The sequence below is a fragment of the Giraffa tippelskirchi genome, chromosome 1 (assembly GCF_054371585.1).
Source record: "Giraffa tippelskirchi isolate mGirTip1 chromosome 1, T2T-mGirTip1v1.2.pri, whole genome shotgun sequence".
Classification (NCBI taxonomy): Eukaryota; Metazoa; Chordata; class Mammalia; order Artiodactyla; family Giraffidae; genus Giraffa; species Giraffa tippelskirchi.
Window position 1 is genome coordinate 120,171,975 of NC_137275.1, and position 27,126 is coordinate 120,199,100.

The 27,126-nt window shown below is 53.8% G+C and overlaps 1 protein-coding gene and 1 long non-coding RNA gene across 5 annotated transcripts; one reads left to right on the forward strand and one right to left on the reverse strand.

The window, feature by feature from the left end:
* Positions 1 to 1,296: 1,296 nt before the first annotated feature.
* On the reverse strand, positions 1,297 to 5,044 carry LOC145507348 (uncharacterized). Its single transcript, XR_014054788.1, has 2 exons — positions 3,932 to 5,044; positions 1,297 to 2,190 (listed from the first exon to the last, which is right to left on the reverse strand). It is a non-coding gene; the product is annotated as an uncharacterized LOC145507348 (long non-coding RNA).
* Positions 2,121 to 26,918, forward strand: LOC145507333 (liprin-alpha-1-like). 4 transcript variants are annotated; one of them, XM_081493736.1, is made up of 13 exons: positions 2,121 to 2,154; positions 3,336 to 3,402; positions 4,275 to 4,388; positions 6,684 to 6,785; positions 7,258 to 7,398; positions 7,989 to 8,135; positions 14,338 to 14,421; positions 17,159 to 17,272; positions 18,513 to 18,575; positions 19,513 to 19,592; positions 21,798 to 21,933; positions 24,552 to 24,775; positions 26,580 to 26,918. In XM_081493736.1, exons 5-13 carry the CDS (start codon positions 7,327 to 7,329, stop codon positions 26,896 to 26,898), a joined length of 1,239 nt encoding a protein of 412 aa, XP_081349862.1. In that variant the 5' UTR covers positions 2,121 to 2,154; positions 3,336 to 3,402; positions 4,275 to 4,388; positions 6,684 to 6,785; positions 7,258 to 7,326; the 3' UTR covers positions 26,899 to 26,918. The 4 variants fall into 4 exon arrangements, with proteins under 4 accessions (XP_081349862.1, XP_081349872.1, XP_081349845.1 ...); XM_081493746.1 differs by having other exon boundaries at positions 6,722 to 6,785; XM_081493719.1 differs by lacking the exons at positions 2,121 to 2,154; positions 3,336 to 3,402 and having other exon boundaries at positions 4,322 to 5,481.
* The last annotated feature ends 208 nt before the right edge of the window (positions 26,919 to 27,126 follow it).

A 27,126-nucleotide genomic window follows, 5' to 3' on the forward strand; every position in this document is an offset into this window, starting at 1 on the left:
CCGTGGAGAAGATGCACCTGAGTTCTGTCAAAAATGCAGCACCGGGTGAGACACAGGAGCCTAGGGGGCTTGCAACCCACAGGAGACCCCAGTTTCCTTGTACCCATGTCTCTCTCCTGCTTCCGTGAAGCCCCTCCCACCTCTCAGAGCTCCCCTGTGCCTGTGGGGTCTCCTGAGCCTGCAGCAGCGCTCCCCACCACCCCCGTTTGTCCTGCACGGCTTTCCCAGTGGCCCCTTCCCACGTCTCCTCAGGAGGGGCCTAGAAAGACCGAAGTGCTGACAGCAGACAGAAGTCATCATGAGGCCACGTGTGTGCTCCTTCAAGGTTCCTATAAAACCGGAGCCAACTCGCCAGGCCTCACACCCAGCCCTTGCTCCCCAGTAGCACCTGAATCTTTCCTGTTGGGGGGCTCGGTGGCCAATAGTAATTCACTGTCCTCTGACGCTCCAGTGTTGGCTGAGATTGGTAGGAAGAGTCAACAGGTGGATGAGAGGGCCTCGTATTTAAGTTTGACTGGAAGATGAGTCAGACTTGTGCCCATACCCTTCTGACCCTTGACCTGGATGAGGCCCTCCTCACAGAGCTCTTGAAGAACAGCTCTGAACACTCAGCAGGAGCCCGGGAGCCACAATACACAATCCTGGATCCTTCTCCTGCCCAGTGAGGGGGAGTGAGGGGACCCTGCCCTGCAGAGAGCAGGAGCCTGTCCCCTCTCCAGTCTTGTCAGGGGACCCAGGACAGGAGGCTACCCCCTCTTTCTCCTCATGCAGCTAGCTGTCCCTGATGAGTCCCCCTGTATCTGTACCCAGGTGCCCTGATGGGAAGGTCATGGTCATGGACTGTACGCCCTGGAGCAACATCAAGTGTGTGGACCAAGAATCAAGTACCCTGGCCCATGGGGAGGTCCTGGTTCCTGGAGAGCGAGCAACCATGAGCCAGAGACTACCCATCACTCCCTCTCCCTCCTCATGCACTTCACTGGTGATGAAAATGGTAACTGGACTTGGAGTCAGCACTGTCCTAATCCTAATCGGATGTGCTGTATGCTGATACTTTAAAGGTGAGGTTCTAGAAGGGAAGGAGGAGGTGCTGGCTCCCTCCTCCATCTCCCCAATCCTCCTGTTCCTCCTGGCTTGTCTCTGATCTTCTTCCCCAGGAAACCCCTCCTCCTCCCACCTCACCAGGTCCTACCAAACCGTGATCACATCGGTCCCCCCAACTCAGCTGACGGTCCCCTCTTCCCCCTGGCCGAGTCTGGTGGGAGGAGGCAGGAGAAGAAGGTGGTTCAGGAGCGCTGCACAGAGATTTTTCATTTTATTTCCTTTTCTCCCTTCTCTTCCCTGAGGGTTCTCCAGACTCGGAATGTCCCGCTTGCCGTCACAGGCCCGGGGCTCTGTTCAGTGTCTGAGCCCCCAGCCTGCACCCTGTCCCTAGGGAGGGAGGTGTGGCAAGAGGGCTGTCCCCACCACTCAGCGGATGTCTCTTCTCTTCTAGGTCGCTTGAGTGAGTGTTGCCACGAGGTGAGTCGGTTTCTCCAGCATCTGGCAGCATCAGACCCTCAGTCACTGCTTTCCCCCCACAACAAAGCCCAGGGTGGACACGGTCCCTGGTTTGTCCTCTACTGTTGTCCCTGACTCTCTCAACTGGCCTGGGGGCTCTAGGCTGACTGTAGGAGGGAGACGGGCCTGTTGAGAGCTGTCCTAAGGCCGGTTGGCAGCCCCGGCCCTGTCCTTACTGTTTGAGACACCCTCACTCTGTAACCCTGGACCCAGAGGCATGGAGGGTGTCAGGCAGGGGTGCTCAGATCCCCTTAGCATCACATCCGAGTCTGGGTGCCATCAGCAGAGCCCAGATGTGCTGAGTCTATGCCCACTTGGGGGGCAAAGCACAGGAGTAGGTGGGAAGGCAGAACCCACTGTGTCCCCCCAGATACTGTAGGGGTTTGTGGGTTTGTGACTCCTGGGTCAGCGCCTTGCTTTCTCAAGGCCCTTTTCTGGTGCTTATGTGTCCCCCAAGAGGGTCTGGGACTCGGGACCATGCCCACAACAATACGCTGACCAATGGAGATTCCCTTTCTCTTCTGGTCCCTTGGCAGGAAAAGCTGACAGAAGACAACGCCCAGTCCCAAGATGAAGCAAGCAGTCTGTCTGTTGGTGAGTGTGGGGCTCTGGCCCTTCTGCTTGCTCGGGCTGTGGTAGAGACAGGGAGAGGCAATGCTGGTCAGGTCTCCTCTCCTCTGGGGAGGTGGTGATGGAGGGAGACCAGGGCATGGAGGGAAGGGAGCCCCACTCCCTGCTCTGGAGGGAGACCAGGGCATGGAGGGGAAGGGAGCCCAAGCCCTGTTCTGGTCCACTGGCAGCTCTGATGCTGTTGATCCTCTGTCTTGTTCTCACCACATCCCTGGTCTAGAACAGGGCAGCCGAAGGGTGATGACTCCTCCCATGACTGACCCAGTGATGGAGTCAGAGCTACCTAATATTTGTCTGTGTGATTGTTACAGCCTTTTAAGCCATTCCTCATCATAGTAGGAATTTCACATTTATTTCAAAAGTATGATTAAGTTGAATCTACTTGAAGTAAAATTTCTTTGTCAACATATAGAAGTATTTTCACTGTGTATATGTGTGTGTGTGGGGCATGGCAACCCACTCCAGTATTCTTGCCTGGAGAATCCCCATGGACAGAGGAGCCCAGCAGGCTACAGTCCACGGGGTCGCCAAGAATCAGATATGACTGAGTGACTAAAGACATATATATAATATATATGTGTACATATATGCACACACACACATACAGTGACATCTACAGTTTGGAGTCCTATCACTTCAATAGCTTTGAGGTTTTTGAGTATTACCTTAATTTATAAATTAATCTAGAAGGAATTGAGATCTTTCAGGTATTCTATATTTTTCTTATGAAAAGATTTAGCATTTTAAGTGAAGCGTTTTATAATCCCTCAACTCCATGTGTGTTTTTCTTTGGTAAATTTCTCATTTCTTGTTGAGGATGTATCTTTGTATTACAGTGTTCTGTAACCTTATGAGTTTATCCAACTCATAATTCATTATAGAATTTATTGCCTGTTATAATTTTTAACATTCATCCATCCATACATTCACATTTAGGTATTAGTGTTGAACCATTCGAGTTTGATAAGAATACAACCATACATACAATAATGACTCTTTTGTCCACTCCCTTCAAAGATCCTGCATTGGTTTTGTTTTGCTTATGGCTGCATCTGCCAGAATTTCAGAACAATGTTTACTAGGCTCAGTTCTGTAATCTAGGATCCTCGATGAAGACCAAGGCTGCTCTCCATTGTGTTTTACAGAAACCAGCAGCCCCTGAAGGATCTCAGAGGAGAAGATGGCTGCTGGTTCCAAGAGACGCCACTGAAAGTGAGTGTTTTTCTCCTGGGCAGTGGATCAGGAGTGGAGGGAGGAGTGACAGAATTAGTGGCCTAATTTCTGTCTCCATAGCTGTTAGGGCAACTCAGAGAGGGGACGGCTTGTCCCTGGACCATCAGGACTCGAATTCCCTCCCTGCACCCCTTTGTCCTCTACCAGTGGCCCCTAACACCTCCCTGTCCTTCCCTCCTCCACCATCCTCTCTCCTCCCTGGTTGCTCAGGGCCAGGTTGACCCACCCTGAGACATCTGAGAGGTTGTGCTGCCCAGCAGGGCACCCACTGGCCCAGGGAGGCTGCGGAGCACCTGTCTATGCGTGCTCAGTGGCTTGAATCATGTCCAACTCTTTGCAACCCCATGGCCTGAGGAGCCTGCCAGGCTCCTCAGTCCATGGGAATCTCCAGGCAAGAATACTGGAGTGGGTTACCATGCCCTCCTCTAGGGATCATTCCAACCCAGGGATCGAACCCACATCTCTTCCATCTCCTGCACTAGCAGAGCCCCAACTGCCCCAGGCTGACCTCACGCCGCTCCCACTGCTGTATCCTGAGCGGCTGGTGGTGGAGGAGAAGGCTGAGGAGGAAGGGGTTCGGTGACGTGTATTCTGTGACGTGGTCACATGCGGGTTTGCTTTTTCAGTTTGAAAATATGACTGCTTTTAGTCTTCCCTCCAGTTTCACGTGAAGGTTGAAAATGAAGATTTGATTCTTAAATTTGAGCAGTGATTTTACAGTCTCTTTGAAAGCAACAGTTGAGGTTTTCAAAAGACATCTCAGAAAACTCCAGTAGATAAAGCCAAAAAAACCAGAATGTGTTGAGGGTGAACTGCGGGCGGCACCCCAAACTGTCCTGTGTCTCTCCCAGAGTCTGTAATTGCTGAGATGGGTGGATATAGGACCCCAAGCACCCTCGGGACTGAGGTCTTCAAGTGACAGCAGAGGTCCCGGCTGAGCCAGGAGCAGTGTGGCCTGTGCCCCGGTGAGTGGGGAGCCGTGAGGGTGGGAGTGGAGCCGGGAGAGGGGCGTGGGGGACTCGGGGGCGGAGGAAGGGGCAGCACCTGGCGGGGCCTGGGAGGGGCTGGCTGTCGGGGCTCGAGGCAGGGACACCCCTGAACCTCCACCATGCAGCCCTCACAGGGCAGAGTTGTCTGACCGCCCAGGGTCGAAGTTAAGAGAGCGAGTTCGCAGCAGGTTGAGTGAACCCCTGTACCCACTGTGGGTTCATTTTAAGTGCCTGGAGTGAGGTTGGTCAAGCCCTTGCTGAGCTCGATTGAGAGAGTCAGTCAGGGAGGACCGAGCTCAGGGTGAGAGTGAGGGGCAGCTAGTGTGGTGAGTCCTCCTCACCTGGGTGGGTTCTGGGGACGCCCTTGAGTTCAGGGGTGCCCTTTCACTAGCCTCCCTGGAGGCTTGTTTAGCGGGTGGAGGGGCAGAAGTCCACTTAGAAGATACGCTCATTCCTAGTGGTGGTGGTTTCTGAAGCAGTTCATCCTGTTCGGTTCGACTGTGAACCAGTACCTTGCAGGATCATGTTTGACGGTAGGCCTGAGCTGTGGGCACGGCCTTCCTTCTCCCGCACCCCACACTCACCTGCCGTCTTTTTGGCAGCCCCTCCCCCTTCTGTGTGCCCTTGCTGGTGGGCCTGAGGCCAGCCCCCCTGTTACCACGGAGCCCCTTGTGACTCAGTGGGTTCCAGGTTCCGGGCTCCAGGGAGACGTGCTGGAGGCAGAGCCTTCGTGCCATTTCTTCTTGAGACACCGGTGCTGGTGGACATAGTGTGAGAGCAGTGGTCATAGTGTGAGAGCTGTGTGTGTGAGAGCGGGGTGTGAGAGTGGGGTGGTTGTAGTGTGAATAGCGGTGGTCATTGTGTGAGATCGGTGGTGATAGCTCGGGTGCTGAGGCATCTGATTGTGAATCAGCAGTTGCCCCCTAGTGGGGGGCTGCCCCCATCCGCGAGGATGGGTCGCAGAAAGACCCGCCTTTGGGGGCTTTTCCAGTGCTGCAAGCCCAAGGCAAAGGCCAAGAGGAGGAAGAACTTGGCCTCGGCCCAAGTCCTGGAAGCAGAGTGGCCTGAGGTGAGAGCAGCCGGGGTCTGGGCCCATTAGATTGGCCCTCAGCCGGCAAAGCGTTGGCTTTGTGTTTGATTTTGTTAGCACGGTTGTGGGCCTTGCCGGCCAGGGCGTTTGGCCTTAGTGGGCAGGATGGACCCCAGCAGGTGGACCTTGTAAGAGGTTGTGCAGGTGCTGCGTGGAGGATGGGCGGGGGCCCCACAAGAAGGGCAACACTGGCTGGAGGAGTCACTGGGGCACGTGGACTGAGCTATGGAGTCAGTCCTTGAAGCAGAAAGGCGAAGCCCCTTATTATCTCCCCTCTTCCAAAGAAGGGATATACTGGCTGGAGGAGTCTCTGGGGCCTGTGGATCGAGCTAGAGAGTCAGTCCTTGAAGCAGAAATGCTAAGCCCCTTAACGTCTCCCATCTTACAAAGCACAGACGAGTGGGTCCAGTATTTTAATGACTGGTACCTACTGCTTTACGTGTATAACATACACCCTCATAGCCTCACATGTCTACTACATGCCTCTCACAAGAGTTGGGCACTGTTCTGGGTGCTGAATACTCAGTATGTAGTAGGGGATACATAGCCCAGGATTTTTGTATTTCTGCAAAGAAAAACAGAAGAATGAAAGACTCCGTGTGGTTTAGTTTGAGCAAGTTCAGCACGTGGACGGCCCCGTGTGCACGCAAATTGTGGTAAAATACATATAACGTGAATTTAACATTTTAACCAGTTTATTGAATGACTGGGTGACTTCAGTGGAGTCAGGCTAACGGATGGCCTTGGGGTGCCATCAGCCTTTTTCCCAGAGGAACACTCCAAAGCCTGGTGGCCTTGTAGACCTTACCTTTGTTCTTCACTCTCCCCAGTGGTTCCAGGTCACTTGTCTGGGTGTCATTTAAGAATCTCTTTATCCACTTTGTTGTTAGGATTTCTGTTTAGGAAAGTTTCTCAGACGTCCCTGGGTCTTGAGAAGGCAGGCTTGGATTCCGGGTTCTCCCCTGGCGCGTGCCTGCCAGGTCGAGGTGGAGGCTGCAGGCCGGTCTGAGTTGTGGTGGTCTGTGTGGTCTGGGGGTCAGGGGGACCCCCTCTTCTCTGGAGGGACAAGGAGATCCTTTGTGTGGAGCCTGGAGAGACTTGACAGGGTCAATGTTCAGCGGCTCGCTCTCTTTTTAATTTGTGTTTGCATTTAGTTACTTACTCATTTCACTGTCTTCTAGGAGTTTATAGAACTTACTAAAGAACTCAATGTATGCAGGGAGCAGCTGCTTGAACGAGAAGAAGAAATTGCTGAGCTGAAAGCGGAAAGGAGCAACACCAGGGTCAGTAGGGGGATTCTCACGTGTTGCCATTTGCCCCGCGGGGGTCACCACTGGGCTCTGTGTTGCTGTCTTTAAACTCGGTCTGGTTTTCAAGTCATTTTTCACATCTTCCCACTGAGCAGACCAAGGGGGATCAGTTCGGGGTTCTCATACCTTGCTTCAAATTTATGATGAGAGCTGATGTCATTTTAGTACGTTTGAGGGGAGAATTCTCTTAACTTACATTTTTGTCCATGCTCCACTTTGTGTGGGATCTTAGTTCCCCGACCAGGGATTAAAACCTATGTCCCCTGCCGAAGTGCGGAGTCTTAACCTACTGGGCCACTGGGGAAGTCCACTCTAAGTTGAGACTGAACTGGCAGGATTCCGACTTGCCTTAGCGTGGTTTCAGCTTTAGCGTGTGGCTGAGAGGAGTTATTGACCCTGAGTTCAAGAATGAGGTTGACGGTGCTCCTTTGGCCCCGCCCTGCAGCTGCTGCTGGAGCACCTGGAGCGCCTGGTTTCCCGGTACGTGCCGTCCCTCCGCACGTCCCCAGCCGGCATGACCAGCGAGGTGGAGGTGCTCAGGGCACTGAAGTCACTCTTCGAGCACCACAAGGCCCTGGGCGAGAAGGTACCAGCCACCCGGCCGTCCTGGATTTGTACACTTGCTGCCTGGTTAGGTGGATGATGCACGTATTTATGTAACTAGTTGACTTTTGAGCTTCTTGAATTTTTGTAAATACATTTTTTCTGTACGAAGTCAAGAGTTTTATATGGTTAAAAAGCGTTGCCTGCGTACGTGCTCAGTCATGTCCAAGTCCTTGTGACCCTGTGGACTGTAGCCCACCACACTCCTGACTCCTGAGGTCCTGACTTCATGCCAGATACCTTTCCTCCTGGAATTCTTGCAATAACAGGGTAGTTTAGTATACTTTTTGTTTGCTGTTTGGGTTTATTATATAGAAAAGAAGCTTGATAAACCGAGTGGCCAGACAGAACGTTAAGACAGATGGGTGCCAGTCGTGGCAAATGTGACATTTGAAGTAGGCACGTTTCTGCTCAAGTCTGAGAAAAGGGCCCTGTCTAGGAGTTTAATTTTGAGGATGCCAACTTTATGTGTGATTTGAGACTTAGGATTTAGTCCAACTGTTTTACTCTTAAGTGTATTGGAGTGTTGTGTGATAATGACTTACCTTTTCTACTCTGCAACGCCCGCTATAGGCCATGGCCCAGAACACGGACATGGAGGCGAGAATCACTACCCTTGAGAAACGCTACCTCGCCACACAGCGTGAAGCCACCTCTGTGCACGACCTCAGTGATAAAGTTGAAAATGAAATCGCAAATAAGGATTCTATGCATCTACAGGTAATGGCTTTTACTGAACTGTGTCTGACTTTTATAGTAGTGAATTCCTGAGGGAGGAAGGAAGGTAAAGACCTTTTCATGTGACTCCCACGTTGGAAATCAAGTCCCAGTGTAAAGCTCTTATGCCCCTAAAATACTGCGTTCAAAAGTGTGGATGTACATCATGGTAAAAAAGCGGTACTGGAAGGAAATCCATTTTTTAAAAATTGGGGGTGACTGCAACTTACAGGTTTGAATTATTTGGGATTTGGTGTAACCATTTTGTGGAATTCCACTCCTGACTCTTTAGTTTTACTTGAACGTGAATCTGTTGGCTTGTTAGCGTTTTTCCTGAAAGAGCAGAGTTCAGTTCAGTCGCTCAGTCGTGTCCAACTCTCTGCGACCCCATGAACTGCAACACGCCAGGCCTCTCTGTCCATCACCAACTCCTGGAGTCTACCCAAACCCATGTCCATCGAGTCGGTGATGCCATCCAACCATCTCATCCTCTGTCGTCCCCTTCTCCTCCCGCCCCCAACCCTACTCAGCATTAGGGTCTTTTCCAATGAGTCAACCCTTGGCATGAGGTGGCCAAAGTATTGGAGTTTCAGCTTCAACATCAGACCTTCCAATGAACACCCAGGATTGATCTCTTTTAGGATGGACTGATTGGATCTCCTTGCAGTCCAAGGGACTCTCAAGAGTCTTCTCCAACACCACAGTTCAAAAGCATCAATTCTGCGGCGCTCAGCTTTCTTCACCGTCCAACTCTCACATCCATACATGACCACTGGAAAAACCATAGCCTTGACTAGACGGACTTTTGTTGGCAAAGTAATGTCTCTGCTTTTAAACATGCTGTCTAGGTCGGCCATAACCTTCCTTCCAAGGAGTAAGCGTCTTTTAATTTCATGGCTGCAGTCACCATCAGCAGTGATTCTGGAGCCCAAAAAAGTAAAGTCTGACACTGTTTCCACTGTTTCCCCATCTATTTCCCATGGAGTGATGGGACCAGATGCCATGATCTTAGTTTTCTGAACGTTGAGCTTTAAGTCAATTTTTTCACTCTCCTCCTTCACCTTCATCAAGAGGCTCTTTAGTTCTTCTTCACTTTCTGCCATAAGGGTGGTGTCATCTGCATATCTGAGATTATTGATATTTCTCCCGGCAATCTTGATTCCAGCTTGTGTTTCTTCCAGCCCAGCGTTTCTCATGATGTACTCTGCATATAAGTTAAATAAGCAGGGTGACAATATACAGCCTTGACGTCCTCCTTTTCCTATTTGGAACCAGTCTGTTGTTCCATGTCCAGTTCTAACTGTTGCTTCCTGACCTGCATACAGGTTTCTCAAGAGACAGGTCAGGTGGTCTGGTATTCCCATCTCTTTCAGAATTTTCCACAGTTTATTGTGATCCACACAGTCAAAGGCTTTGGCATAGTCAATAAAGCAGAAATAGATGTTTTTCTGGAACTCTCTTGCTTTTTCGATGATCCAGTGGATATTGGCAATTTGATCTCTGGTTCCTCTGCCTTTTCTAAAACCAGCTTGAACATCTGGAAGTTCACGGTTCACGTATTGCTGAAGCCTGGCTTGGAGAATTTTGAGCATTACTTAACTAGCATGTGAGATGAGTGCAATTGTGCGGTAGTTTGAGCATTCTTTGGCATTGCCTTTCTTTGGTATTGGAACGAAAACTGACCTTTTCCAGTCCTGTGGCCACTGCTGAGTTTTCCAAATTTGCTGGCATATCGAGTGCAGCACTTTCACAGCATCACGTTTGAGGATTTGAAATAGCTCAACTGGAATTCCATCACCTCCACTAGCTTTGTTCGTAGTGATGCTTTCTAAGGCCCACTTGACTTCACATTCCAGGATGTCTGGCTCTAGGTGAGTGATCACACCACCGTGATTATCTGGGTCGTGAAGATCTTTTTTGTACAGTTCTTCTGCGTATTCTTGCCACCTCTTCTTAATATCTTCTGCTTCTGTTAGGTCCATACCATTTCTGTCCTTTATCGAGCCTATCTTTGCATGAAATGTTCCGTTGGTATCTCTAATTTTCTTGAAGAGGTCTCTAGCCTTTCCCAATCTGTTGTTTTCCTCTATTTGTTTGCATTGATCGCTGAGGAAGGCTTTCTTATCTCTCTTTGCTATTCTTTGGAACTCTGCATTCAGAGGAGAATATCTTTCCTTTTCTCCTTTGCTTTTCGCTTCTCTTCTCTTCCCAGCTATCTGTAAGGCCTCCTCAGACAGCCATTTTGCTTTTTTGCATTTCTTTTCCATGGGGATTTTCTTGATCCCTGTCTCCTGTACAGTGTCACGAACCTCTGTCCATAGTTCATCAGGCACTCTGTCTATCAGGTCTAGTCCCTTAAATCTGTTTGTCACTTCCACTGTATAGTCATAAGGGATTTGATCTAGGTCATACCTGAATGGTCTAGTGGTTTTCCCTACTTTCTTCAATTTAAGTCTGAATTTGGCAATAAGCAGTTCATGATCTGAGCCACAGTCTGCTCCTGGTCTTGTTTTTGCTGACTGTATAGAGCTTCTCCATCTTTGGCTGCAAAGAATATAATCAGTCTGATTTCGGTGTTGACCATCTGGTGATGTCCACGTGTAGAGTCTTCTCTTGTGTTGTTGGAATAGGGTGTTTGCTATCACCAGTGCGTTCTCGTGGCAAACTCGATTAGCCTTTGCCCTGCTTCATTCTGTACTCCAAGGCCAAACTTGCCTGTTACGCCAGGTGTTTCTTGACTTCCTACTTTTGCATTCCAGTCCCCTATAATGAAAAGGACATCTTTTTTGGGTGTTAGTTCTAAAAGGTCTTGTAGGTCTTCATAGAACCGTTCAACTTCAGCTTCTTCGGCGTTACTGGTCGGGGCATAGACTTGGATTACCGTGATATTGAATGGTTTGCCTTGGAAACGAACAGAGATCATTCTGTCTTTTTTGAGATTGCATGCAAGTACTGCATTTCGGACTCTTTTGTTGACCATGATGGCTACTCCATTTCTTCTAAGGGATTCTTGCCCACAGTAGTAGATACAATGGTCATCTGAGTTAAATTCACCCATTCCAGTCCATCTTAGTTCGCTGATTCCTAGAATGTCAACGTTCACTCTTGCCATCTCCTGTTTGACCACTTCCAGTTTGCCTTGATTCACGGACCTAACATTCCAGGTTCCTATGCAATATTGCTCTTTACAGCATCGGACTTTGCGTCTATCACCACTCACATCCACAGTTGGGTATCGTTTTTGCTTTGGCTCCATCCCATCATTCTTTCTGGAGTTATTTCTCCACTGATCTCCATTAGCATATTGGGCACCTACTGACCTGGGGAGTTCATCTTTCAGGGTCCTATCCTTTTGTCTTTTCATACTGTTCATGGGGTTCTCAAGGCAAGAATACTGAAGTGGTTTGCCATGCCCTTCTCCAGTGGACCACAATCTGTCAGACCTCTCCACCATGACCCATCCGTCTTGGGTGGCCCCACACGGCATGGCTTAGTTTCATTGAGATAGACAAGGCTGTGGTCCGTGTGATCAGATTAGCTAGTTTTCTGTAGTTTTAGTTTTAGTGTGTCTGCCCTCTGATGCCCTCTCGCAACACTTACCGTCTTACTTGGGTTTCTCTTACCTTGGGCCTTGGGTAATTCCTCTTGCCGCCACCACCGCCGCCGCCGGCCCCAGCTCCCGGCCTGGCCTAGCCCCTCTCGGCTGCCGCCCCCGGTCCCCGGCCCCCGGCCCCCGGCCCCCGGCCCCCGGCCCCCGGCCCGGCCTAGCCCCTGTCGGCCGCCGCCCCCGGCCCCCGGCCCCCGGCCCGGCCTAGCCCCTTTCGGCGGCCGCCGCCGCCCCCGGGCCCCGACCCGGCCTAGCCCTTCTCGGCCACCGCCCCCGGCCCCTGGCCCCCGGCCCCCGGCCCGGCCTAGCCCCTCTCGGCCGCCGCCCCCAGCCCCCAGCCCCCGGGCCCCGACCCGGCCTAGGCCCTGTTGGCCGCCGCCCCCGGCCCCCGGCCCCCGGCCCCCGGCCCGGCCTAGCCCCTGTCGGCCGCCGCCCCCGGGCCCCGGCCCGGCCTAGGCCCTGTTGGCCGCCGCCGCCGGCCCCCGGCCCCCGGCCCCCGGCCCGGCCTCGTCCCTCTCGGCCACCGCCCCCGGCCCCCGGCCCCCGGCCCGGCCTAGCCCCTCTCGCCCCCCGGCCCCCAGCCCCCGGCCCCCGGCCCGGCCTAGCCCCTGTCGGCCGCCGCCCCCGGCCCCCCGGCCCGGCCTAGACCCTGTCGGCCGCCGCCCCCGGGCCCCGGCCCGGCCTAGGCCCTCTCGGCCGCCGCCCCCAGCCCCCGGGCCCCGACCTGGCCTAGCCCCTCTCGGCCACCGCCCCCGGCCCCCGGCCCCCGGCCCCCGGCCCCCGGCCCGGCCTAGCCCCTCTCGCCCCCCGGCCCCCAGCCCCCGGCCCCCGGCCCGGCCTAGCCCCTGTCGGCCGCCGCCCCCGGCCCCCGGCCCGGCCTAGACCCTGTCGGCCGCCGCCCCCGGGCCCCGGCCCGGCCTAGGCCCTCTCGGCCGCCGCCCCCAGGCCCCGGGCCCTGACCTGGCCTAGCCCCTCTCGGCCGCCGCCCCCAGCCCCCGGGCCCCGACCCGGCCTAGGCCCTGTTGGCCGCCGCCCCCGGACCCCGGCCCGGCCTAGCCCCTCTCGGCCGCCGCCCCGGCCCCCGGCCCGGCCTAGCCCCTGTCGGTTGCTGCCCCCAGCTCCCGGCCCCCTGCCCCCGGCCCCCAGACCGGCCCGGCCTAGCTCCTCTTGGCCACGCTTCTGCGCTCGTTTGTGGACTGAGCAGCATGGGCAGGGGCACGGAGGGACAGCACAGGAACAGGAGCCAGTAAGCCTCAGCAAACCACAGCAAGTACAAACCCTAATCAGCAGCAGGGAACTTCACGGCAGCCTGTTGGGAACTGGGGTCACTGTGACAAAAGGCAGGGTTAGAGCTCCAGTCTGATTAGGGTTTTTACTTGCTGTGGTTTGCTGAGGCTTACTGGCTCCTGTTCCTGCGCTGTCCCTCCGTGCCCCTGCCCATGCTGCTCAGTCCACAAACAAGCGCAGACGCGGGGGTCGTGCTGCCCGTCCGAGATGGGAGTGCTCCCTGAGTGTCAGACAGTCCCCGCTTGTGTGTCATCCATACGTTCATTTCCCTCCAGTTTTGTCCTGTGTTGTGTGTGTCCCCAGGACACTTCAGCTCCGAGTCACTGCTGCTCAGAGTTCAGTCAGCAACTCAAATCCTAGCAGGATAGAGACCTAGAAAAATCCCATTCTCGTTGAAGAGATGGCTTAAATAGCTCTGCAGTGAACACAGCTTTAAGTCTTTATTCATACACTTGCTGAAGACGTCAGAGCGGGGCATGTGCAGACCAGGGGCCCCACTCCCAGCTCGCCGTCCCCGGAAGCCGGAGGGTGAGAGGCCGCGTCCCGGAGATGTGGCGCTGCTGGGGGCATTGTCCCCACAGCCAGCCAGCCAGCCACCCCGTCCTTCTGGCAGGAAAGGCGTGGCCCTGCGCTGCCGGCGGGCACTGTCTGGGCACGGAGAAGCGGGCTGGGCCTGTTGTGGCGCGGCTGTGGGAGCGTTGCCCGGAGCTCAGTGAGCGGCAGAGGGGCCGGCCGGTCGCGGGAAGCCGGCGGTGGGGCTGCTGGCAAACCCCCCAGAGCAGGGTCACTAACAGGCGCAAGGGGAGCGCCCTTCTGCCTGTGATCTTCCTCTCAAGGCTGGCTTCTTCTCTCCGCTGGCATCTGTGCTGTCTGTCCCCGGTCGGCCTCGTAGTCTGACCTTTTGTCTTCCAGAAGCTCTGCCATAAGGAGGCTAAACTGTTGGAACTTACCTTCCAGCTTAGGAAGGCAGAACGCATGCCCTCATGCGTCCCGTGCTTGCCGCTGCCTGCTGCCCACGCTGGCTCGCCACAGGCAGTCTGAGGAGGGGGCGCAGCGGCCGCGGTTGTGGGGCCCGGGGTGGGGGGGGCGCACGTCTCCTCTCACGAGCCGGTCACCAGCACCCTGCGTCACCCACGTGTCACACGCGAAGCTGTGCAGGCTGCGTGAGCCGGCGTGCGGGCGTGTCCCCCGCGAACCCGGGGCCAGTGGTCCACCCAGAGCATGGCCCGCTTGCCGCCCCTGTGGTCACAGCCCGCATGTCGTCAGGACAGTGTTGTTGCGAGCGGAGCTGACGCTGTTCTTGGCCGACAGGCGGAGGAGGGACACGGCAACATCGAGGAGAGGCTGCGCCAGATGGAGGCCCAACTGGAGGAGAAGGACAAGGAGCTGCAGCCGGTGCGTGTGCTGACGGGGAGGCCGCGTCTGGGCCGGACACGCGGCTTGGGCGGGGGCCGGCGCTGCCGTTCTCCGCTGCTCCCGTCTCTGCCGCGGAGTGTGTGCGTGTGTGGCCCGTCTGCTGATCCGGGCACCCACCTCCTCGGGAGCAAGGCCAGAGGTGGTCGCCCATAGGCGGTGGGCAGGGGCCAGGGCGTCCCCACGTTCAAGGAGGCTGCTTGTTGCTCTGACCAGCCAGTCCGGCGAGCTGCTCGGGATACAGGTGGACCTCCCGACTGCCCCGCAAACAAAGCTGAGGGTGCCAGCCCGGGGCTCATGAAACTGAAGGCATGGCGCCCAGATGTGGAGCTGCTTGCCTCAGACGTGGCGCTGAAGTCCCATATGCCAAACTGCTGGTCCAGACAGGGTGTGTGTGTAGGATGGCTGCTCCTAGGCAGGAGGAGAACCGTAGTTGTGCTGGGACAGAAGGCGCATCAGGAAAGGGCGATGGTGGAGGCTCGCATGAGCGAGTCTGAGGGAGGTTTCCGAGAAGGGTTGTCCACACGGCGATACAGACCATCTAGGAAATGGAGTGGGGAAATGAACCCAGGTCCAGCCTCAGGGGTCAGTACGGTCCCCACCATACCAGTGTTCTTGGGCCTGGACTGCAGAGCCTCACACGCGGGCTCCCAGGGGGCAGTGGTTCTGACTCCCATCAGGAGACCCGCAGTGAGGCGCTCTCCCCGCCTCGGCAGAGAGCTCAGTGTCTCCCGATCAGGGGTGTACTTCCTTACTTTCAGAACTGCTGCTCAGAGGCTGTTGAGATTGGGGTGCTGTTTATGACTAAGCCAATTCAAAGTCAACTTTTGTTTTGCTTTAAAAATATTTGAATGCCGATGCCTTATTGTGGAAGTTGTGACAGGTTTTATTTCCATGGGCTCAAAAATCACTGCAGCCATGAGATTCAAAAAAAATGCTTGCTCCCTGGAAATCGATGACAAACCTAGACAGCATATTAAAAAGCAGAGACGTCACTTTGCCGACAAGGGTCCATGGAGTCAAAGCTATCGTTTTTCCAGTAGTCACGTATGGATGTGAGAGTTGGACCACGAAGAAGGCTGAACACTGAAGAATTGATGCTTTCGAATTGTGTTGCTGGAGAAGACTCTGTTTTAACAGACAATATTTAACAGAAAAGAACCTGTTTTTTAAGTTTTTACGATGGAAAATTTCAAACATGCACAAACGTGGATGCAGTAGGATAATAAATACCCATGACCCGTCAATCAGCCTCAGCAATTTCTAACACAGGGCCAGTCTCAAGTATATCATTCTTGTGTCTTCTCTGCATTTTTTTTTATACAGTAGGTCCTAAAACAGCTTTCTAAACGGTGAAATTGATGCTCATTTTATAAAACACAGATTTGCCAACTTTGTTATTACATTTAAAAATTGCTTGAGGTAATTATTTCCAGTGTTTTCATATGAATTTTCAAATTGGAAAAGACCCTGATGCTGGGAAAGATTGAAGGCAGGAAGAGAGTGGATGACAGAGGATGAGATGGTTGGATGGCATCACCCACTCAGTGGACATGAGTTTGAGCAAGTTCTGGGAGTTGGTGATGGACAGGGAAGCCTGGCATGCTGCAGTCCGTGGGATCGCACAGTCAGACATGACTGAGCAAGTGAACTGAATTGAATATGAATTATCATTGGAAGCAAAGCTATGACCAAACTAGACAGCATATTAAAAAGCAGAGACATTACGTTGCCATCAAAGGAACACCTAGTTAAAGCTATGGTTTTTGCCGTAGTCATGTATGGACGTGAGAGTTGGACCGTAGAGAAGACTGAGCGTCAAAGAATCGATGCTTTTGAACTGAGGTGTTGGAGAAGACTCTTGAGAGTCCCCTGGACTTCACTGAGATCAAACCAATCAATCCTAAAGGAAATCAGTCCTGAATATTCATTGGAAGGACTGATGCTGAAGCCGAAGCTTCCATACTTTGGCCACCTGATGCAAAGAACTGACTCATTGGAAAAGACACTGATGCTGGGAAAGATCGAAGGCAGGAGGAGTAGGTGCGACAGAGGACGAGATGGTTGGATGGCATCACTCACTCGATGGATGTGAGTTTGAGCAACTTCTGGGAGATAGTGAAGGACAGGGAAGCCTAGCGTGCTGCAGTCCATGGGCTCACAAAGAGTCAGACACAACTGAGCCGCTGAAGAGCAGCAATCATTACAAAGAATGCAAGTGATGTTGCATATAAAGAAAAATTAGTGAAAGTCTATCTCCACTGACTTTTTTCCCAAAATGAATTTTCTCACCTTTTACTTTACCAATTGAATTCATTTTACCCCCTTAATCCAGACTCAAGCTTCTGTTTATGTACTGAGAAATTCCTTCACCTACGTGTGTGTAAGCCGATCGCCTTTAAAGTCTCCTTGTTTCTGAGTGTAAATGTGCTTGCCTTCGGAGCCCCTTCGACAGGAAATGGCTAGTGACACTAAGGTCCCCCAGGTGCTGTGCCGAAGAGAAGCGTTGGGAGTGACCTTCGACAAGTGAAGTCCCAGCCTCCCTCTGCACCTGCCCGTCTGCTCTGGTGATGCTCAAGAGCCCACCAGGGGTGGCCGTGGGAGGGGTCCGCCTCGGGAACCGGGGCATAGGCCGCTCACGTCGCGGCTCCCCAGTGCTTTTAAAAGAACGACCGTAGTTGCTCTTGCAGTTTATGAGTTTTTGTGTTTCCTGTTTTAGGTGAGGCAGAGAGAAAACATGCATGAAGAACATACTGAGGATAAGGTTCTGTCCGGATCAGATGAGAGGCTTCAGCTTCATCTGAAGGAGAGGATGGCGGCTCCGGAGGATAAGGTGAGCCAGCCCCACGGCCCCTTTACAAAGAGGCGCATCTGGGCCTGGCCTGGCCCGGCCCAGTCTGTGTGTGCGGGGGGGGATCTCCAGGACAGGAGTCGGAAAACTGTTCCCATAGAGGGCCCCAGAGTGAGTGTCTTTCATGGTTACGAATAATTGAGTAGCAGCATCTCATGCTAGTCAATAAGCGTGACAGCTTCCACAGGCAGTGTGTACAGGAACAGACCTAGATGTGTGCCCACAACCCTTACAGAAAGCATCAGGGAGCTGGATCCACCGACGGCCCCGGTGTTGCCAGCCACCGTGTGAGAACTTTCTTCTATATCCACCCTCACCCCTTCGTTTCTTTCTTAGAAGTTGATTTCTGTGGCTTTGCTGGCAGTCCAGTGGCTGAGAGCCTGCCTTGCAAGGTCAGGGATGCAGGTTCGATCCCTGGTTGGGGAGCTAAGGTCCCACGTGCCAGGCGGCAGTCTCGTCAAAGGAGTCCTGCGTGATGCAGCTAAGGCCCGACGCAGCCAAATCAAGAAGTTTAGTTCGGGATCTTTTATATAATGTGATAGAAAAGAATGAAGCAAGTAAACGCAAGCTTTCTCATATGCCAGCTCCAGCCTCCTCTCGTTTCATTTGCTTTGGAAAGTGTCTGAGAAGCTCCATCAGAGCAGCTCGGTGGGCAACAGTCGGGTTCAGTCTTGGTGAAAACCTGCCCCAGCTGCACCAGTGCCCTAAAGACAAGGCCCAGAACCTTCCCCGAGGTCGGCGCTTGGGCGACGCTTGTCTGAGAGGGACCCATGGTCACTACAAGTGCTACGGCACGTTTTTCCCCCACAAAACCCAAGGTGACACACACCTCACCAGAGACCACACAGGGCTCCCCTCACGTCACCCTGACCTGTGGGCTGGGCCTGAGGTGGGGAGAGTTTTGTCTCAGGTTTGAATTTGGCATAAGTACCCTGCGCCTGTTTCCTGAGTGACCACTGAACTGCAAGAGCTGAAAGCAAGTATAAAGCAGTTTCACTTAGCCCAGGGACCTGGTGTCCTTGTATCTCGAAGATCAGTCGGGGAAGCAGGAGATTGTCTGTGTACAAGTGAGCGTTAAAAGTTGTCATCCGGCCTCGTGCCAGCACTTCACTCTGCCGCTCCTCCCGAGGTGCTTTTCGCTTTCAGACGGAAGAGGAGCCCTCCGCAGTCCACGCGACGTCTGTGACTATTGACTCTAAAGCACTGTGTGTGTCTTTTTCAGAATTCGTTCCAACGGAGAGTTGAAAACGCGATAAAGGAATTAGAAGAAATGCAAAACTACCAGGTACTTAAATCTCTAAATCCTTCAGAAATGTGTTAAGAGCTGAATTGAGCTGGGTTCATTGTTACAGTTACTACAGGTGCTTAGTGGAAGTCGAGTTACCTTTTCCTCCTGGCCAGTCTACTGCTGTAACACGTATAGCATTTCTGGTTTTGAACATTGAATGTGTTTGCATTATAGGTGGATTTAGAGTGTGTGGCCGTTGTGTGTGGTTCAGAATTCTGAGTAGTCCTTTCTGGGTTCACCCGAAAGCTGAGACAAAGCGTGAGCCTTTCCCGTGGACAGTGCTGTCCGTCAGAAAGATAATACGAGCCACACACACAGTCTAAACTTTCCTAAAAACGAACGAGCTACTTCCATACTTTTTTCACCGCGAGTCTTGAAATCTGTGTGATTTCCGCATCGAGCTTTGCACCGGCCTGTGTCTCGTCCTCAGTGGCTGCACGAGGTGATTGACTGCCGTGGCCGACAGCACAGAGCTGCCAGGTTGAGTCGAGCGACTCGGAAACTTGGCCCGTTTGACTTGTTTTACCCCGTGAGGAAGTGAAGTGGGGTGTAGAGGAATGAATGTGAGCTCCATGGAAACACTTTAAAGCAGTGAGAGGAGCGAGGGCAATAGAGTGAGTCCTGTCCCCCCGACCCGAGCCCCCGCCCCAAGTCCAGCTTCTCTCTACAGCCTTCATCGTTGTTCATGGCTTGCCATGATACCTCCAGAAGCTTTTCTACACCTGAGATGTAACTTCTAATTCATTATGGTTTATAAGGGTTACTATTGTTCTGAGTGTTTACATTTGCTCTGGGACGCTTAGAGTACATTTCCTCAGAATTAAAATGTTCGGAGTTGATAACGACTAACGTAACCTGTTACGCACATTTTGGTGCAAGTCATTTTACATCCGGAAAGCAAGCGGTGCAGGCTGTGTCATTTGCTCTCTCGTAGGACCAGCTGATTAAAAACCTGGAAACCCTGAGAGCCGAAGTGGACCAGATGATCCTGGGAGGGGCTCCCCTCCACCACGGGTAGGGCCCTCCCCTGGGCAGCTCCCCTCAGCACTGTCGAATGTGACAAGGGCCTGTCTGGTGTGTGGACAGTATGACTGGGTGTCGCTCATGGTCGCACCTCAAGGAGCCTGTAGCTTCATGGCCAGCGAGAGGGAAGAGACAAGCATCGTTCCTCAGGGTCGAACTTGGTACCGGGGAGAGTGGTGGTCACAGTATTGACAAAACTCAAAACCACAGGCGGAGGTTTGGAAGTAGGGGGCGGCCCAGTTGATATATGGGTGTATTCATTTGAGGGACCTGACAGACTGTGACACTGATGTTTCTTTAAAGTCGCAGAAGGTTAATGACCTGTAGTCTTTTCTACGTGAATGGAGACTGAGACGTGACTTGGCCATTGGCTGCGGTGGGAGGAATCACCTGGCTTGTGAATGAGGCAAGCAGATTACTGAGCATCCTGATTTTTTCTTCCTCGTTGTTGTAGCGGCAGTAATTCTTATTAAGTATTTAAATGTTTCTTTGGCTTCTGCATGGAAAATGGTCACAAGTAAGAGAGAAACTTTAGCAAAGGTTATTGAAGTGCTTAACTGGTGACATTCATTCATATGTAGGAAATCGACTGCTGCTTGAATCCCGATTTAGGAGACAGTTTGGAGCCCACACGCATATTTCTGTGTTTGTGTGCTTAGGGGATGCTCGCGGTCCAGGGCCCCTGCCCAGCCTTCTTCTAGAGTAAGGGGATATCATTTGAGACAAAGGCAGAGCCAGAAAGGCTGGTGCAGGGGAGGGGTGTGTCCAGGAGGCAGCTCTCAAGGGCTCATGCAGGGACTTGGCAGCACAGGGGGGCCTTGGAACAGGGCTTGCGGGCAGTGTGGACTGGGTAGGGGGCACTATGCTGGCTCAGGAGGGAGGGAGTGGGGACAGAAAAGCTGGCTCACAGTCAGGGCAGGCTCGGCGTATTTGGCAGGACCTCCCAGTGGAAATGGTCACCTTGTCTCTGAGACCTTCTCCCAGAGGAAAGAGCCTCGGGTGAAGAGGGAGAGAGAGATGGAGGCTGCACTCCACGAGGGGACTGGGAGGTGATGGTTGGGGGGCGACACACCCAGAGACCTTTGTGGCCTTCAGAGGACCCTCGAGTGTCCGCAGTCCACAGCGGGACTGTGTCGTACCTCCCACCCAATTCCCAAGTGTGGTCTGGCCCCGGGCCCTTGGGTAGAAGTCGAGCAGAGAAAGGAGTGTTTCCCTCAGGAGGTGGGGGAGCCGGGAGGGAAGACAGGTGTGGCTCGGGGAGAGTCCAGATTTCCATCTCAGCGCAGCACAGTTTTCCTCGCAAAACTGTTGAGCAGAGCAGCGTGTGAACCCGAGCAGGCTGACCGGTGGTTGGCCTGGCCGCTCTGCAGACGTATGGGGTGTCCTGTCCTCGGAGGAGGGCTCTGTCTCCCGGGTTTAGGGACTCCTGCAGGTGAAGGCGCCACCCTCTTCCCAGAGATAAGACTGAGCAGACCCCGGGCGGTCCTGCAGTGTAGGCGGCTCACAGTCAAAGCGGGGCCGCACCGTCTCTCAGCAGGCCCCTCCTGAGTGAGCTCCTGGCACCAGCAGGCCCAAGTCTTAGTGCTCAGGGCCTGAGCATCTGTGCTGGGCCTTGTTCCGCCCAGAGTCTGGTGACATGCTCATCTCTGCTTTTGATGGGAGACACCAGTGCGGCTCAGCTCGGAGCTGTGGGTCTCAGGGCTTTCTGCTGCTGGTTGTCTGAGGCACCTTTAGAAGCGCTGAGAGCGGTGCAGAAAATGTTCCAGGTAGACGGGTGATTGTGATCCACGGACATGACGCGGGAGAGGGAGGTCAGAGCAGGCGCGGGCCGGAGGGGAGGTGCGGGTGCCAAGGAGAAAGCAGAGAAGGTGCAGGCCCCGCCCTAGGACCTGAGGGTGGGCTCCGAGGGGACCACGGACGCCCCAGCCCCAGACAGCTGATCCCGTCCTAGTCAGCTCCACACCCTCGCGTCAGCACTGCCTTCCCCCCATATGGGAGTTTTGCAGATGGTGGGCTGAGCCCTGAGTGGTTGCGGGGCAGCAGGTGGCCTGTTCCTGTTGGAGCCAGGAGGGCAGTGCCCTCCCGGGGGCCCTTTTCTCTGAAATTGCCGATTTTCCAAATTGACAGGCTCTGGCTTGACTGACAGAGTGAGCTCTCGTTCCTTCTAACAGCGCTCTTGTCTCCCGTGTGTTTCAGCCAACCCCACTTGGACAGCGCCCTGGACTTCAGGTTCCCTGTGGCAGATGGGCCGGCAGACTCCTCCGGCAGCGGGGCGGTGCTGCGGTGCCCCCAGAAAGGCCAGTTGGCCGCGCTGCGTGACGAGCCGTCCAAGGCAAGGACCCCCCCGCCCCCTGCCCGTCCCTGGTGGGCACCTTGTGAGGCACCTGCACCCTCACACTGCGGTCCTGAGATGGGTTTGGAACAAAGCGTTGATAGATCGCTTTATGTCTTCCCATTTTCCTTTTTCTGGCTAAGAGTTTACTTTGAAGACATGCTTTTTTTTTCTTAAAAGAACCAATTCTGATAACTTGTGGCCTACTGCGAGGCCCAGCATGGTACTAATTAGCACAGTTTTGAAATCGTCCTACGAGTAACTGGATACACATATCCATCATCTTATAGTGAGAAGAATTCTCATTGGAAGTTTAAGTGCCTTTATCTTTTTGCCTCATTCATGGCATGAATTTTTTCATACATGTCTGTGTTTGAGCTTCCATATTCAGTGAGCAGCTAGTTGGGGCCAGACATCGTCAGAAGAAGGACTCCAGCAGTGAATTAAAACCCGTGTGCATTCTTGATCCACTGCGACGTAAGGAATCACTGCAAAGCTTAGTGACGTCCCAGTGAGCAGGTCACAGAGCACCGTTTCTGTGCATTGTTGCAGGTGGGCCTGGTTCAGGGCCTCCTGAGGGCACAGACATGGGAAGGCCCCCCAGGGCTGGATGGCAGGCTTTCAGACTCACCTGGCTGGTAGGGAGAGGCCCAGGTCCCTGCTGTGTGGACCGCTTCATGGCCTGGCTTTCCTCAGAACACCCTCTGAGAGCGAGAGCGCGGGATGTAGCCCGGGGCCTTTTGCGCCCCGGTCTCGGAAGCCGCACACCTTCAGTTCTGTTTGCGAGAGTGAGCTGCGAAGTCCTGCCTCGCTCAGGGGCTGAGCAGGAGTTGCCCCCTCTGCCTCTTGAAGGGAAGAGGATGGAAGAATTTGTGGACCCATTTTTAAACCCACGCAGCCTGTCGGACAGTAATGAGCAGAGAAAGGAGACCAGAGTGCCCGAGTTGTCTGAGGAGGGGGGACGATCGTGTGTGAACAGGGTGGCCAGCGAGGTGACACCAGGAGGGTGACCTTGAACAGAGACCCGGAGGCAGGAAGAGAAGTAGCCACTCGGAGATAGATCAGGGGTCCTGTCAACAAGTGGAGATAAGGGAGAGAGAGGGCCGCATCAGGGAGGACCCCGGGCTCAGGCCTGAGCAGCTCGAGGCCGGAGCCTGTTTCCTGAGGTGAGGAGGGCACTGGGGTGGGGAGCTAAGAGCCGACCTCAGCCCTGTTCAAGTGGACGAGCCCGTCAGATGTCCAGGGGACGTGTCAGGTCAGCAGCTGAGTGTTCCGGCCTGGATCCGGGAGAGGACTCAGGGTCGTGGGCATACAGATGGCATTTAAAGGCACGAGCACGGTAAAGTCACCAGGCATATGCTGGTGGAGAGAGATGGGGTACAAGAGTAGAGCCGTGGGGTGCCCCACATTCCAAGGTTGAGAAGGGGCACGAGGGACTGAGGAATAACCCCAGAGAGGGAGGGGCCTGGAGCCCAGGGAGAGACATGCTGCGGGGGCAAGGAGGGGAGGGGGCTTGATAACATGGGTTCCTTGACGCCCCCGGGGAACTGCCCTGCGGGGTGGGGCACACCACCTGCTTGCAGAGAGCTGGAGACTGGGTGGGGCAGGGGACAGTAGAGGCCGCTCCCAGGGAGCTTTCAGAGACCTGCAGTGGGTGCTGCAGGGAGCCCTGGAGGAGGAATCTGCTGGTTCCCATTGTGTGATTTTAAGGTGAGAGAAGGGAGAGGACGTGCTGACCGGGCTGATGGGGGTGAACCCATAGGCAGCTGGTTCACTGGAGCGGAGCAAGAATGATGGCAGGAGGTGCTGGAGCCAGCGAAGGGGGTGGCCCAGCCCTGGGGAGGGATTGTGACGAAGAGAGAGGGCGAGGGCACAGACAACGGGGGATAGGGAGCCGTCGAACCAGCCCCTGAAGGCTGCCCCTCGGTTGCTTTGAGGTCATGTCTGGGAAAAGAAGGCAGGACCTGGGTTGAGAGTGGGGCAGGGGGGAGATTTGCAGAGAGAAGGGTGTGAGGTGTGAGAGTGGAAGAGCGGCATGGGGCCCAGCAGGCACTCTCCCGGGCATCTCTGATGACAGAGCCGCCCCTGCGGTGTGAGGGGCCGTCCCCCAGAACAGCCCAAGTGCCTGTGTCCCGAGAGGAGAGCCGCGGGTGGCTGGCCCTCCCGTCCCCTGGCCGCCCCTGCTCACTCCTGTCTGAGGTGTTCAGACCAGCCTGGAAAACGGAGGGCTGGGAACCTGCGAGGACTGCACTCCTCGGTGAACTAGTACAAGTGATGATGGCTGAGGTGGACCCAGCGGCTGCGGAGCTGAAGGATTTTTTTTTTCTTTTCCTTCAGCCTGGCTGAAGAAAGCATGGATGTATTTTTTTTAATTTTTGGTTTTTGTCTCTGACTCCATCAGCCCACCCTTACGAAAAACCTCACAGGATTGCCTTCCGTCCACGCTAAGACCTGAATGTCACCAGGCCATCTAGGAACTGGATTCTCCTCCTGCCCGTTTCTTCAGTGCTGCTCGCTGAATAGATGGCAGTGTCTCATAAGCATGGCCCGTTTATCCAAAGTCAGGGCTTCCATGTAAAATCGTGGTCACTGACGAGACGTGGTCCTCTCGTGCCCAGGTGCAGACCCCGAAGAAACAGGACTGCGAGCGCGCCAAGGAAGCCAGCGTGCCGGCCAGCGTGGCCCAGGCGTTCGAGAGTGACGTGGACGTGTCTGACGGCGAGGGCGACAGGGCCACCCTCTTCAGCTCGGCTGCTCTGCTGTCGCCCAGCGGGCAGGGCGATGCCGAGACTCTGACTGCGATGCTTCAGGAGCAGCTGGACGGCATCAGCGGAGAGATCCGGTGGGTGCGCCCGAGCCCAGCTTCCTGGAAACTTGGTTTCTCTGAGGAGCTGTTCTCCTTAGACAAGTCTGAGTGTTCCCTAGTAAGAAAACTGACTTCAGGTCTGCTTCAAGAATTTTCAGTTCCGAGATCACCCTTGATTATAGAGCTCAGTCAGCCAGGGCGTTCTGTCCACAGTGTGGTGTCAGCACTCTGTGGGGAGGCGCCGTGGGCTGTTCCCCTCTCAGCTCTGAGCCCCAAGGTGGGTGAGGTGCCAAGGCGGTGTCCCCCTGTGGCCCGTGCACCCTCCGGCACCGAGGGTTCGCCCTCCTGTGTCCTTCGGAGCCGCCCACATTCTGGTGAAAAGCCACCTAGAACAGAAAAGCTGGGGTTTGGGGGTTGGCAAATTCCCACTCAGATCTGCATTTTCCTTTTAAAGTTAATACAGTGTGAAGATCAGCTTGTTGTAAGTAAGACAGTGGTCCAAGGACATGTGTTTGAGTTTTTCTCATCTCATCAGTATATTGAAGATGTTTTCCTTAGACACCGTCTTGGCAGTTATAACAATTTACAAAACGGGCTAGAATCCAAAGGCCGGCCTCGTGGTGAACAGGGGGCCTTGGGTCTGGGTGCAGCCGGGTGGCTGGGGGCCCCGAGATCTGCCTGGTACCACACCCGCACAGCCGTGCCTCCTGTCCCGAGTCCACGTTCAGAGTTGGTCGCAGGCCGGTGACTCTGCACAGGACCTGGCAGAGCCGCTGCTCAGATTGTTCTTGTCACGTCAGCCCAGGCCGAGGTGCCTGTTCCTGTCGGCCGAGCACGGGGGACCCGGGGGAAAGGCGGGGGTGACGGCCAACCAGCAAACGCAGGTGGTGCCGCCTGCACTTCTGACGCCGTAGACAGACTGCTCTGTGGGCCAGCTTTGAGCACAGACAGCTCAGAAAGATTGTCTTTCCCCGTCCCCGCAGGTAATCTGGAACGGTTATATATTAATATTTTTATTTTTACAGCACGTTGTCAGGTAAAGGTGATTTTTCCTTATGCCACAAGTTAACTTGATGTAAATGGCAAATGCTGTCCATCAACTTGTTATCAATGGTGAAAAACTTCCAGTATGTATAAGCAGAAGTGAAACTGGAGAGGTTACGACCTGTAAGAATCTTGTAGTTAAATTTGAAAATCATTTTATTTGCATAATCGAGTATTTAAACTGCTATATAAAATCATCCACGACACATTAGGGGAGAAAAGCAGTAACCATGAATTATAGGTTAATGCAGCACATTGACATGAATCCAGAAACTCACACAAAGCTGGTGGAGAACTGCATCAAGTGATGCGTTTGTATGTATAGAACCTTAAAAAAAAAAAAATCAACTCAGCACTTCATCTGGTCTGGAGACTTGTGTTTAGAAACTCCAGCTTGTTCGTGAATTGCTGTTTGATTATACAGAGTTCCTGATTCCCAGTGGAAAAGACTTGAGGCACTGCCGTGCATCTCTGCCCTGAGAGCAGGGAAGGTGAAGGTTGTCAACTTCAGGTATCTCCTCACAGGGAGAGAGGCGCCACCCAGGCCCCGTCAGAATGTTAGAGTAAATCAGTCAAATCAAACGTGAATGATCAGGGGCCACTTTGTAAGACTCAATGATAATTATTCTAAGTTTGAGACTGTTGAAAAGAGGGAAAGTCCTACCTTTTTGCTGAGATGTTAGTTGAGCAACTGTTCCTGGAATTTGCTAATCGTGACACAATGCAAGCCCAAATTTGTTGTCCAGACACGTTCCTCTGCTGACAAAGGCAGGTGAAGAGTTTTATTCTATTTTAGGTTGATCCAAGAAGAGAAGGAGAACACGGAGCAGCGGGTCGAGGAGATTGAGAGCAGAGTGTGCAGGGGGAGCTTAGGCAACCTTCGTCGTCGTAAATCTGTGAGCTCCCTCAACCTGTGTCCCACCTCCTCGCTTGCCGACTCCTGCCCGCCCAGCAGTGGGCGCTCCAAGCCCCAAAGGAGGCTGCACAGCCCGGAGCAAGAGGTAGACAAGCTGGACATCAAGACTCTGGCCTCCCTGCTGCGTCCCTCCCCAAGCACACTGGTTTTGTTTTGTTTTTGTTTGTTTGTTGTTTTTTTCTCTTTTTACCCAGAATAAAATCAGATACATTTGCTACACTCAGAGGTCTAAGATTTTTAAAACCGGCTAGTCTTTAATCATTCTATAATCACACAGCGACAAATGAGTCTTGATATTTGGACCACCGGCTTAGCCACATCATCATGAACTCAGCCAGAGCCTGCCTCTGTAACGTTGGGCCTGGCCTGTGCTGGGTACAGCAGCTGCAGGGAAGTTTCTGTTCTCAGGGAGCAGACAGCTTCGTGA